Below are 13,451 nucleotides of genomic sequence, written 5' to 3' on the forward strand. Positions count from 1 at the left end.
GTATCCTCTTCAAGAGCGGGTGGTCCGTTTCAAGATAAAAGTGGTCTCTGTGTATTCGCTGCAAGATCACTTTTCTCGGCGGCGGGAGAGGGCTTCCGCCACTCTCCGGTGCCCTCTATGTCAATGGATGCATCGGGTCCTATCCCTGGCTTGACAGGGAGACGAATGAGGGGAAGATGGCCCCCACCCAGCCACAACTGCCAGGAAAATAGTTTGGGATGCAAAGAAAAACACACAAATAACTTCAGGTGAAATACTGGACTCTCTGAAAACATTGTGTTTCAAGATGCACAATAAGGAGGCACTTGAAGAAAGATGGGCTGCATGGTTGAGTCACCAGAAGAAAGCCATTACTACGCAAATGCCACAATGCCACAAATGCCACAAAGTATCCCACTTACAACACGCCAAACAGCACAGAGACAAGCCTCAAACCTTCTGGCACAAAGTCATTTGAAGAGATAAGACCAAAATTTAGCTTTTTGGTCACAACCATAAACTAGACATTAGGAGTGGAGTCAACAAGGCCTAGAATGAACGGTACACCATTCCAACTGTGAAACACGGAGGTGGATCACTGATGTTTTGGGGATGTGCGAGCAGGCACAGGAAATTTGGTCAAAATTGATGGCAAGATGAATGCAGTATGTTATTAAAAAAAAATGAGGAACATTTGCATTCATTAGCCAGGATGCTGCGCATTGGACATTCCAACATGACAGTGATTTAAAACACAAGGCCAAGTCGACCTGTCATTGGCTCCTGACCTCAATATTATTCGGCCACTCTGGGGAGATCTCAAACGTGCAGTTCATGCAAGACAGCCCAAGAATTACTGGAACTGGAGGCTGGGGCAGCTTTACCATCTGAGAAGATAAAGAGCCTCATCCACAAATACCACAAAAGACTTCAAGCTGTCATTTATGTTAAAGGGGGCAATACACAGTATTAAGAACTGGGGTGTGTACACTTTTGATCGGGGTCATTTGGGTAGTTTCTGTTGTCATTATGATTTAAAAAGAGTAAAAACAGTTGGTTGATAATAAATGGCTTCAGCCAAACACTAACCATGAGTGAAAGAAACGTTTTTGCATTATCATTCATATTCTCTGAAAAATGGTAGAGAAATCATAAATTCTGCCAAGGTATGTAAACTTATGAGCGCAACTGTATTATAAAATATTTCCAAAAATGTGAGGGGTGTACTCACTTTTGTGAGATAGTGTAGATATATATATATACACACACATACAAAACAAAACTTGGATTGCGTTCTGGAAACCTGCTTGTAATCCAAAGCACTTGTAATCCAAAGCACTATCAAAGCGAATTTCCCCATACGAAATAATGGAAACTCAGATGTTTTGTTCCATATCTATTTATTCATAAGTCCTTCAGTTTATAGTCCATATAAAAAGATTATAGCAATGTGATAGGTTGTGTAACTATAAAATGTCCATCCACAAATGGCAGCCTCCACAAGGGGATTAGAAGCAAAATACAGCAAGAGCTAAAGAGTATAAGGCCCCTTTCAGACGGACGGACGGACGGTCCGTTTATTACAAGTCCGTTTACCGACTTGTAATGTATCCCTATGGGATCACGGCCGTTAGCGGATGGAGCATCTGCTAACGTCCGCAACCATCCGCGTCCGCAAAGATCCGCTTTTGCGGACGGAAGAAAACCCTATTTTTCTTCCGTCCGGCGGAACGGATCGGATGAATACGGACACACGGTTCGTATTCATCCGATTCCCCATAGGGGAGAGCGGAGGAGAGACAGGGCGGTCTCTGCACTGTGTGCGGGGACCGCCCTGTCCGCCGACAGCTCAGCGGGGATTACGGAGGAATCCCCGCTGAGCCAAACAGGCTAACGGAGCGGATCAATTACGGATCCGCTCCATGTGAAAGAGCCCTAAAAGAGAAGAGATGAGCCTTTAAGTGTAGCAATATGGTTACATTTAATGAAGGTACAACATTTAGCAACTCACATGGTTGATGATTAAAAGAGGCACATCTAAGTATGCAGGCATCCGGGGTAAAGCTGTCTACATAGAATAGACCATCCTCCACACCGCTGGCTCCCCCTGCTGTCAGTCTGCAATCGTGATTGGTAAGACTACTCAGCAGTAGATTTAAAAGCGAAGCTTGAAGCGATTGTGGAGCATATCGTGGAAGGGTTGACGTCGATGGTGGTGTGGAGGATGGGCTATGTGGACAGATTTACCCTGGATGCCTGTATACTTAGATGTGCCTGTTTTAATCATCAACCATATGACTTGCTGTACTGTCAATAAATGTAACCATATTGCTACACTTAGAGGTGCCTCTCTTTTCTTTTATACTCAGTTGTGACATGACGCTACTTGTAGATCAAGACATATAGTATATCAAGTCAAAATGTATTAAATATTTTTGCTTGTCTTGTAAAACACTCTCAAACCAAGTTACTCTGAAACCAATGTTTTACTGTATAGCTATATCTTCTCACTTTCACACAGTCTCACTGTGAAGAATAAGTTTACAAAAGCACTTTAATGCCCTGTTCTATTTTGGCACTTGTGCTTTGCAGCCTTCATTCACTTTAATGGGAAGCTCATCTGTCAGTAACTCATGTTCTGTTGATATGCTTGCATTAGTGTAGCATAAATTATATTTGATCAGCATTAATGGATATACAGCTGTGTTGATAGAAATATGTAAGAATTTGTGTGATTTTTAGTTTTAGTTTAGAAGAGTTATTGGCAAGCACTTGGAGACAGTGCTCTAAACCTAACCTTTTTTTCTTACAATTCTTCCAATACTTTCTTTGATTGAAATGCCAGAGTCCTTTATTATTGACTTAAGTTGGAAATCAATGAGTCTTACATGCCCTCCTGTGAAAGCTGGTACCGTATAGTTGTGTGCTACTACCCTATTTCAGGAATCTGAGCTCATCCACAGATTCCTTCTCAATGAATGGCTATGCAGTCCCAAGTAACTAAACCTGTGGCATAACTGGGAGCCCAGGACCAGGGCTACATTGGGACTGTCCACTATTGCCAGTGGGGCAATAGACTAAGCAACACAGGCATCAGGAACAGCTCATAACAACATGTTAACAGTGCAATAAAGAGAATGCCAAATTTAGGGGTGTGGGTGCAATAAAAAGACCGCTACACTCATTTGAAACCAAACAAGATTGGTGCATGTTTGAAAAAAATGCTCACCTTTCCCTCGCCCGCCAATATCTTCCCATTAGCTTCTGCTGGGTCTTTGGATATCTTGATTGGCCGGCAGGGAATTATATATCTCCTGTACGTGTGCACAATAGATAATTCCGGCACTGGGATGCCTGCTCCCAATTTTTGTTTTTACAATTTAGTTCTGCTCCAGTTTCAATCAAATTGGGGTGGGGTCTTAATATATAAGCCTGTATGAGTACCATCATTTTTTACATTTTAGATTTGCATATATTTTTACATTTACAGAACTCTTTGCCTTCCTGCCCTGTATTTGAAAGCAGACACAAGAAGTGTCATACGGTAGAAAAAAGGCCTTCATTTCTAGCATTACACAGAATATGCAGATAGAAGATACATTCAATGTTATATGTTACTTTGATATTTGTATATTAGTTATGACACTATTATTAATTTGTATAGAAATTACATTAAGAACCAGTGTGGTTTTTTGTATTCTAGCCAAAGAAGAAACGGGTAGGAAACCTCTGAGGCAAGGATATATCTGCATGGATTGTTGCAGCTAATTTTCAGGCTCCAATAAATGTTAATGTTGGGAGAAAATGTGTGGTGGTTGGGTAACCGAAAAAATCTGGCTTTTGGGTATGCATGCGTTCTGGAAAATCTGGCCTAAATGAGGAATGCAAGTAGGGATGATCGAATCAGAAGAGTTGTCAATTCATACTTTTGTGATTGCCCAACATATTTGAATTGATGTTTGTCTAATCTGCAGAATATCAGACAATTGGCAATCCTGGAGTTGTGAATTGTATAATTCTATGCGGAATGGAAAATACCGGTATTTAAGCTGGAGAATCCAAAAAGCTGAAGATTTACTTTGCTTATAGCTGATTCGCTCATCGCTTGAGGAAAATGGCTTCTATATTCCTTCAATAAAGGAGGACTCCAGTCATTTTTTTTTGTTTTGGATAAAGGGGGGGATTAGAATCTCTGGACTTTATTTTGGTCTATGTTCTCTCTGGAGACTCTTTCTCTACATTTTGACCTTGTGACACAACACAAAATAAAGGAATGGGGGATATGGACAGCAAAAACATTGACAAAAGTTCTTACCATTCTCCACTCTGTGCTCCAGTTGGAGTAATCCTTGGAGTAATTTTCCATGCCAAACATAATAATTGAGGGGAAATCTCCCAGAGGGGAAATACAAACCCATCAGAAGCTCTAACACTTACCCACTGTATCCAAATCTGGTTGGATTTCTACTTGCAGATGTGTACAGTGCTAAGCCTTGTACTACTAACTGCTTCCTTTACTGTTACAAAGCTGCATGTCGTTTTTACATTGGTTCTCTGGTGAAGCTTCTCTATCCTTTGCACAGCTGAATGGCAGTAACAACCTGAGAGTCTGCAGTATGTGGAATACAGACATTCACTGTGGTGTCATCGTATAACACTGAGGAAAGGATGTCTCATTAGATAATAGACTGTCGCAAAACTATGTCGAAAAAACTTCTGTTTAGAGACAAAAATATATATCACACATGTAATTTCATTTCTGTGCAAATCTGTAACAATGTTTTTGTGTTCCTGTGCTACTGGTAAGACAATTTTATAGAATTAAAGAAAAGGGACTTGTGTGTGTGTGTCTCTTCATAATAGATAAGCAGGGCTTATTCAAGAAAAATAAGCTTTAATCCCACAGCATAATAGGACCTTATTTTTAGGCTGTTATTTGTCATGGTGTTGTTCAGGATGTAGGGAAAGACACAGTATTCAGACATTGGACTGTAGATTATGTGGTTTCTTGTTGAAATTGCAAATGCTTACTGTTTAGTGATTTCAACATACCCTCATTTTAAAGTAATTCCCTGCTTTTATATTGAATAGGAGTTGTCCTCCTGTCAAAGGCATGTGTTTTAAATGCCTCCAGTCCTCTACTTCTGTGTATACACAATTAAAAAAAAATGATGTAGCAATATCATGGGAATTTTTTGAACTAACTTAAGCACTAAGCAAATGTTGTCAATTCAAGTATTAATATATATCTTAAAGAGAAACTTTAACCCCCCCCCCCATGTTTTTTTCTCCAATACTAACCTGTATTGTTGGGTTCAAAATACCCACTCACCTGCCCAGCAAATTAAGCGTGGTTCTGCTGCAATCCACTGTTTAGGTGATATAGCCCAGCTCCCACGCCTCCTTGCCTATAGGAGCTGGCTGGCTTTTTTGGGTTTAGACAGTCAGTCCCCAATGATACATGCTGGGTGTGCCCTTTGGCTGCTCTATGTCCCTCATCCTGCAACCTCCTAGAAGATGTGATGTTGGTATCCCAGGGGAAGTGAAACACCACTTTAAAGCAAATTTTATTCTTCAAAACAACACATGGGAGAGAGGGATAGGGAACTTAGAACACTCTTACTGACTCACAGACTCAGACGTCATTCATAGATTTTATTACAGGCAAAAGGCCTGTAAGCTGAAACCAGCAAACCTTTTTCAGAAGAAGCAGTTGTATCTCCAGCAACAGCATCCACAGTTATTCTCCTGATGCTTTCCCAGGCTATCTGCAAGTTTCCCCTCTATAGGATCTCCTACAGCAGGATCACCCGCATCCCTGGGCATCACTTCTCCTTCTAGATCCCTGTCCTCTTCGAGCCTCCCTGAGACCAGGACCTCAGGCAGCAGGACTATATTGGACAGGCAGGCATCTGTCTCCAGGCATTTGCACCAAGCACATGCAAATGCTTCCTCAATTGCTGAACATGCACCTTTTCCTGGCTGGAGCCCAGAAAGAAGATAGATTTGTACTCTCCCCCAGCATGCATCAATGGCAATAATCCTACTACTGATTTGCCAGGGGGGACATAAATATTCAAATCTCAGTATAACTCTTATATCACACTGTTGCCAAAGGTACCAGTGACAGATACTGTCAGCAGAGAGAAACCACAACTACACTGAAAACCCAATGAATAAATAGACTATAATGCCGCGTACAGACGATCGGACATTCCAACAACAAACCCTTGAATACATTTCCGACAGGTGTTGGCACAAACTTGTCTTGCATACACACGGTCACACACTTGTTGTCAGAAATTCCTAACGTCAAGAACGCGGTGACGTACAACACTACGACGAGCCAATAAAAATTAAGTTCAATGATTCCGAGCATGCGTAGAATTTGTGTGCGTTGAATTGTGTACACACGGTCGGAATTTCCGACAACAACTTTTGTTATCGGAAAATTTGAGAATCAGCTCTCAATTTTTTGTTGTCGGAAATTCCGACAGCAAATATCCGATGGAGCATACACACAGTTGGATTTTCCGACAACAAGCTCACTTCGAACATTTGTTGCCGGAAATTCCGACCGTGTGAACACGGCATAAGGCTAGGTTCACACTGATGCAGTCAGATTTTAATCCAACTTTCAGTGAATTGCTGTGCTGCATTGATTTGATTTCCATTGTTATGCAATTCTATGCAACTCAAGTCGCATCTGAAATCGCACTAGTGTGAACCAGGTCAAAATCAGCTTGGATTGACTACCACCCAGCAAACTAAATTTATATTATCACCCATGCTTAGAACAGGATGGATACATAAAGAGCCAACACAAGTAAGCATGGCAGTACATAGTTATTGTTTATTTCATCGGTTTTTGGAAAGATTGTATCATATGTGTGGGCCAGTTTTGCTTCATTCTTTCTATTATGCTCTCAGGTCTTATTAATAACTACATTTTATTCTAATCAGTTTAGACTTACAGTATCATTTTTTTCTACAGACTGAAGCTGTCGAATAGCAAATCCGTGTTCTCTGTAGAGGTAAGAATCTCTGTTAAGTTGAGCTCTACAGTGCATTAATAAATCTACACCTCTGTCTCCCTACTGTAAAATTGAGATTTGTCCACAGGCAGTGGCAAATGTACACCAGTTGCAAAGGGTGCAGCTGTTTGCAATACTATTACATCCCCAATGGTCTTACCAACAGTAGTAACTTCTGCCTCTATGTATTCCTGTGTGTGTGAGGAGGCTTTTATAGGCTGCAGTTGTGAAAGCAAGTGATCAGAGTTCTTCCCACATATAGGAATAGGCTTCTGACACTTCAAAATGTAACTACATCCTTCTCCCTAGGGCATGAGTCTGATGTTGTACAGTTCTGTATTGTCATTGTACAACAGATCTTTTTTTATAAATAGACCTTTATCACTAAGTTACCTACCTAAACCATTTTTACAGTGTTTAAGGACATTGAAAGCTTTTATTTGGTACTTATTTTAATAACTACCCTGCTCAGGTTTTTGTTATTAGCGGACAGATATAATTGTTTTCACACTGTTTTTCCCTCTCTGCATTAGACATTGTGACAGCATGAGTAGACAGATCTGGAAACAAAACCATGTAATCACCATGTCAAAGCTATTAAGGTGATCATATGATCAGGAACCATGGTGAATGGTTCCCAAACTGTAGAGGAGATCAATCCCTGGGGGAAGACCTGGATCTGCCGTTTGAATGTCGGGTCTGAGAACTAGGAAAACACACTATTTGAATAATTTTTTAGTTACCATTTTTCTAAAATCTATTTTTATTAACAATTTCAGTCCAGTGTGGTCTATTTAGAAATTAAAGCGGAGTTCCGCCCAAAAGTGGAACTTCCGCTCATCTGATCCCCCCCCTCTGGTACCACAATTGTCATTGCCCCGGTTATCCAGGTATCCTTTTCCACTTTCGGGAGCCTCAGCCGTGGGTATTGATGTTACGGCTGGGGCTCCTTCCCTTGTCACCGGGCCAGTACGAGAGAGGAGCGGGCCTCGCCTATGCGCAGTAGGGTTCCTGGCATTAAGCCAAAAGGCTACACTGCCAGGTACCCTTGCATCGCTGGACTCCAGGACAGGTAAGTGTCCAATTTTTAAAAGCTGCAGTATGTGTACCTGATGGTTTCTAATTATTATTTTTTTGGGCGGACCTCGGCTTTAACCAGAGTGTAGAAAAATGTATTTACAATTGCTAAATACTGTATATTGATTGTTTTAAGTTTTAACATAATCACCTTGCATGTATTTACGTAAAAGTCCAGTCTAACACTTATTTGACTAAAGTGTCATTTTATTTTTTAGGTGTCGTGCTTTCTGTCTGTGGAGTGGATCCATGATGATTCTTTTCATGCTATGAGCAGACTATGATGTGCATCTGTTGGCTGTCTGTGCTGCTTGGCATCTCTTTTCACATGGGCATGAGTCCACCGGTCTGCATAAAGGCACTTTAATGGCAGGAGGCTCCCACTATCTAACAGTGGTGTAGTACTGTATATTTACCAGCTGTATCTGTTTTTAAATAACAAGAGAAAACCATCTCTGTTAAAAGTACTCTACATCCTGATTTTTTTTCCTCACAATGTGGCCTCCGAACATTTCAATGCTGTGACGTCCCTTATTTTCTTTTAGGAAAATAGGTTGCATTACATTCCACAAAGTATGTATTAAATAAATGTACCTTCATGTTTAGACACATACAGTTGTGTTTCACCAGCATTGTATTAATGATATATTGGTAAATTTACTTTAAGCCAATCATGAATGCTCTCACAACATATTTGATATATGTTCATGCACTCATTGGAGTTGAAAACGTGGGTATGGGTTTTGGAAACCTTGAAATATAATGTATACTTGCAGTATATAGTAGTGTCAGTACTGAATTGATAAAAAATACATACATATTTTTGGATTCTTTTTTAATGCAGTGGTTCCCTTGCTCATGTCTGAGCTGAATACAATGGCATTAGGAAGCTTGCAATGTTTTCTGCAGTTTTGATGATGTGTCACTCTGTACATTTCTTTGGCTGATAATGAACATTACAATGTTCACTTAAAAAAAAAAAAAGCACTGTGGTTCTTCATTAGGGGGCAGGTAAACTTTCCTAGCCAGCATCCAGAGAGGAGAAATTACTCTAAAAATTACTGACACTGCTGTGCAGTGAGCTCCCCTTTGTCTTCTGTCACCTAATTAGTTTTTACCTAAAGTCAGGAACTTAAGGCATGTGAAGAAAGGATGTCTAGAGCTGTTTTCAGCCCCACAATTGCCAAGCAACACTAGCGCCCTAGTGTAGAAATACATTAAACTTATCTCTGTTTAATTATTTAAAAAAGAAAAAAAAATCCAAAGAAGTTGGGTTCGGGTTTGGGATTTGAGAAACATGTACATTTACAATTTTATTGATTTTTTTGTATTTTATTTTTCAAAATAAAAAGCTCTAAACATGAAACCGTCTTTGCTTTTTTGTGTGCATTTAAATTAGTCTGATTTAACAGTGCTCTTTTTTTTTTACAAAGTCACAATTTTTTTTATTATTAAATATAACTTTTATAAAAATATTCACTATAATACATTTTTTCTCAGTATTTTAAGAGATAACTTTTATTTATTGGTATAGTTTGGGCTTTATTCCACAATTAAAGTACAAATAGAATGCAGCCTATTTGTCCTCAGGTTTCTTCAGCCGACCTTGGTAAAGAGTATAGACTCTGGCATAAATTACAATTGCTCTGACTAAATGAGAACCATGTACATATTCAAGACAACATTTTATGCATTTTGCGGTAAATGATATACACCCAAGGAGCAGTCGACCTTCTACAAGTTGATTGTATTTTATTTATGTCCTGATTATGAATCCTGCTTGTTCCTTGTAATGAGTGGCCAAACCGAGTTATGTGCCTTCCAGGCATTTTCTGGAAACCATACTAAAATGCACTAACCAAGGTTTTCTTTTAATTTACCAGAAACACATAGATATAAAGTATGCCTGAGGCTTGGTGCTGACACTGGATTGGCGCAGGGCCAATGTGGTGCCCATATTTAAAAAGGCAACAAAGTCTTTACCAAGTAATTATAGACCTGTTAGTCTAACTTCTATAGTTGGGAAGATACTGGAACGTTTAATAAAAGACCACATGGATGAGTTCTTGCTGGAAAAAAACTATTTAGGCAGCAGACAGCATGGATTCATGAAAGACAGAAGTTGTCAGACAAACCTGATTTCCTTTTATGAAGAGGTAAGTAAAACCCTGGACAGAGGCGTGGCTGTGGACGTGATATATTTGGATTTTGCAAAAGCATTCGATACAGTTCCGCACACACGCTCATGTGTAAGGTAAGGTCTACAGGATTGGATATATTAGTTTGTAAATGGATAGAAAACTGGCTGAAAGACAGAATTCAGAGAGTCGTGGTTAATGATTCTTACTCTGAATGGTCAAAGGTTATCAGTGGTGTACCCCAAGGTTCAGTGCTGGGACCCTTACTTTTCAATATATTTATAAATGATATTGGGTCAAAAGTAACATTTCTGTCTTTGCAGATGACACCAAGCTATGCAGTGGAATAACGTCCTTGCAGGATGTCGCCAATTTACAAGCCGACCTCAATGCTCTGTCTAATTGGGCGACTGAGTGGCAGATGAGGTTTAATGTTGATAAATGTAAAGTTATGCACTTAGGGAATAAGAATATGCATGCATCATACATGCTAGGGGGAGTACAATTGGGGGGATCTGTAGTGGAGAAGGATCTGGGGGTCTTGGTAGATCATAAGCTCAATAATAACATGCAATGCCAAGCTGCGGTTTCCAAAGCGAGCAAAGTCCTTTCTTGTATTAAGAGAGGTATGGACTCCAGAGACAGAGATATAATTTTGCCCCTGTACAAATCATTAGTAAGACCTCATCTGGAATATGCAGTTCAGGTTTGGGCCCCAGTTCTCAAAAAGGATATCGGAGAACTGGAGAAAGTGCAGAGAAGGGCAACCAAACTGATAAGAGGCATGGAGGAGCTCAGCTATGAGGAAAGATTAGAGGAACTGAATTTATTCACTCTTGAGAAGAGGAGAATTAGGGGGATATGATCAACATGTACAAATATATAAGAGGTCCATACAGTGGACTTGGTGTTGAGTTATTCACTTTACGGTCAACACTGAGGACAAGGGGGCACTCTTTACGTCTAGAGGAAAAGAGATTTCACCCTCCAAATACGGAAAGTTTTTTTCACAATAAGAGCTGTGAAAATGTGGAACAGACTCCCTCTAGAGGTGGTTCTGGCCAGCTCAGTAGATTGCTTTAAGAAAGGTCTGGATACTTTCCTAAATGTACATAAAATAATTGAGTACTAAGATTTGTAGGTAAAGTTGATCCAGGGTAAATCCGATTGCCTCTCGGGGGATCAGGAAGGAATTTTTTCCCCTGCTGTAGCAAATTGGATCATGCTCTGCTGGGGTTTTTTGCCTTCCTCTGGATCAACTGTGGGTATGAATGTTGGGTGTATGGGATTGTACTGTGTTTTTTATTTTGTTTGTTTATTTTTTGTGGTTGAACTGGATGGACTTGTGTCTTTTTTCAACCTGACTAACTATGTAACTATGACACTCACATGTGCAGTACTTGCGCTTATGTCTAAAGAGATCCACGGGCAGAAGTCCTAAAAAGTTAGATATCTTATAAGGGTTTGAGTCTCTAAGTCGTGACACCACCTTGCTGCTCTCCAGATCAGCGGGCACTGATTGCTCTGAAAATACGAATGGAAGAAATAGTGCACAGACTCTGGTGCAAAATCTTTTATTATGTTTAAAAAATTGTTTAAAATTCATAAGACTCACAAACATAAGTTAATTCAGGCATTGGAATCCACAATTTGGCATCTCCCAGTGTAGGGCTTCCTGCTGTGGGCTCAAGGCTGTCTAGCGGACAAAGGGAAACTTGTCAGCATGCAGCTGCCAACAGGGACAACGCATTTCAGAGGGTATGGCCTCCAGGGCCTGAAGAAGGAGGCCACACCATCTGAAACACGTTGTCCTGGCAACCACACACACACATCGTCAGTTGTTCGCCCTCCGAGTCATGTGACACGGAAGGCGACTCCACTTACCCATACGGCTGGCGAGTCTCCATAGTGGGAGAGCGGTGTAGACTGCCCTAGACAGCCTTGAGCCCACGGCATGAAGCCTTACACTGGGAGATGACAAATGTGGATTCCAATGCCTGAATCAACTTATGTTTGTGAGCCTCATGAATGTTATATCATTTTTAAAACATAATAAACGGTTTTGCACCATTGCCTGTGTCCTCTTTCTTCCATTCATATTTGGTGCTGACACTGCATCTCAAAAGAGAAAATCTCTCCCCTGTTCACTGCATAAAATACTTGCTCTTTTGTTTTTCTGCACTTGATAAAAGGAAGGGACTAAAGGCTGTATTATACAGTGATCTTGAAAGATCTTGGGGCAGAGTTTGTTTATACAGTATTAAACCGGAATTGTTTTGTTATTTTGCCGCTTACCAATCACATGATGTGGTGGCTGTATCGGTTTTCTTTTCTTTTTATTCCCTCTGTTTTCACCTGGTGACCTTGCCAGTAACACACCTCCAGTATTAGTGAGAGACACCTCTGAAGGAATGAGCACAGGATGCACAGCAGAAAGCAGCATTGTCAGTCTGGGTGTAGGGGAGTTTTAAATGTATTTGCAGGTTTAGATGCCCTAACAAATTGAGACCAAACTACAGCTCACACTTTATAATCCATTACAGCAAATGTTTTTTTCCCTTTTGGTATAAAGATTTTGCATGAATAAATAAAAGCTGATAAATGTAATCACCCCTGCCAGTGTTAACTGTTTTTTTTCATACATGTAAACCTTATACATTCTGCTGGAGAGCTTGAGTTGTGAAAAACAACAGACTTATTGGCAGATCACCAAATGAAAATAGAAGAAAGAAAGCCTCAAAAGGGAAACTAATGCAGCTAATACATCTAATGCCCCATACAGACGATCGTTTTTTGTGATGAAAAAAAATGACGTTTTTGAAAACGTCATTTAAAATGATAGTGTGTGGGGAAAATGTCGTTTTATGTCTTCAGAAAAACGACCAAAAAAAAATTCGAACATGCTCGAATTTTTTGTGTCGTTTTTCAAAATGTCATTTTTTGTGTCAATGAAAATGATAGTGTGTGGGCAAAACGACGTTTTTAAACCCGCACATGCCCAGAAGCAAGTTTTGAGACGGGAGGTAAAACTACCATTCATAATGGAGTAAGCACATTCATCACGCTTTAACAGACAAAAAAGCACGAATCATCTTTTACTAACAAGTAACCAGCTAAAAGCAGCCTCAAGGCGAATAGAACTTCCCCTTTAGAGTGCCGTCACTTTGTTCATCATTTTTCAAAACGATGGTGTGTATGCTCCATCGTTTTTGAAAATGAAGTT

The 13,451-nt window shown here is 40.1% G+C and overlaps 1 protein-coding gene across 1 annotated transcript in view; it reads left to right on the top strand.

Moving 5' to 3' along the window:
- The window catches only part of TPST1 (tyrosylprotein sulfotransferase 1), a 130,297-nt gene extending 120,841 nt beyond the window's left edge, over window positions 1–9,456 (top strand). The window contains 3 exon segments of the mRNA XM_040336768.1: window positions 3,683–3,697; window positions 6,974–7,013; window positions 8,309–9,456. Of these exon segments, the coding sequence (XP_040192702.1) occupies window positions 3,683–3,697; window positions 6,974–6,991 (33 nt within the window). The 3' untranslated portion in view covers window positions 6,992–7,013; window positions 8,309–9,456.
- The last annotated feature ends 3,995 nt before the right edge of the window (window positions 9,457–13,451 follow it).

Source organism: Rana temporaria, chromosome 2 (assembly GCF_905171775.1).
Source record: "Rana temporaria chromosome 2, aRanTem1.1, whole genome shotgun sequence".
In the NCBI taxonomy this organism is placed as follows: Eukaryota; Metazoa; Chordata; class Amphibia; order Anura; family Ranidae; genus Rana; species Rana temporaria.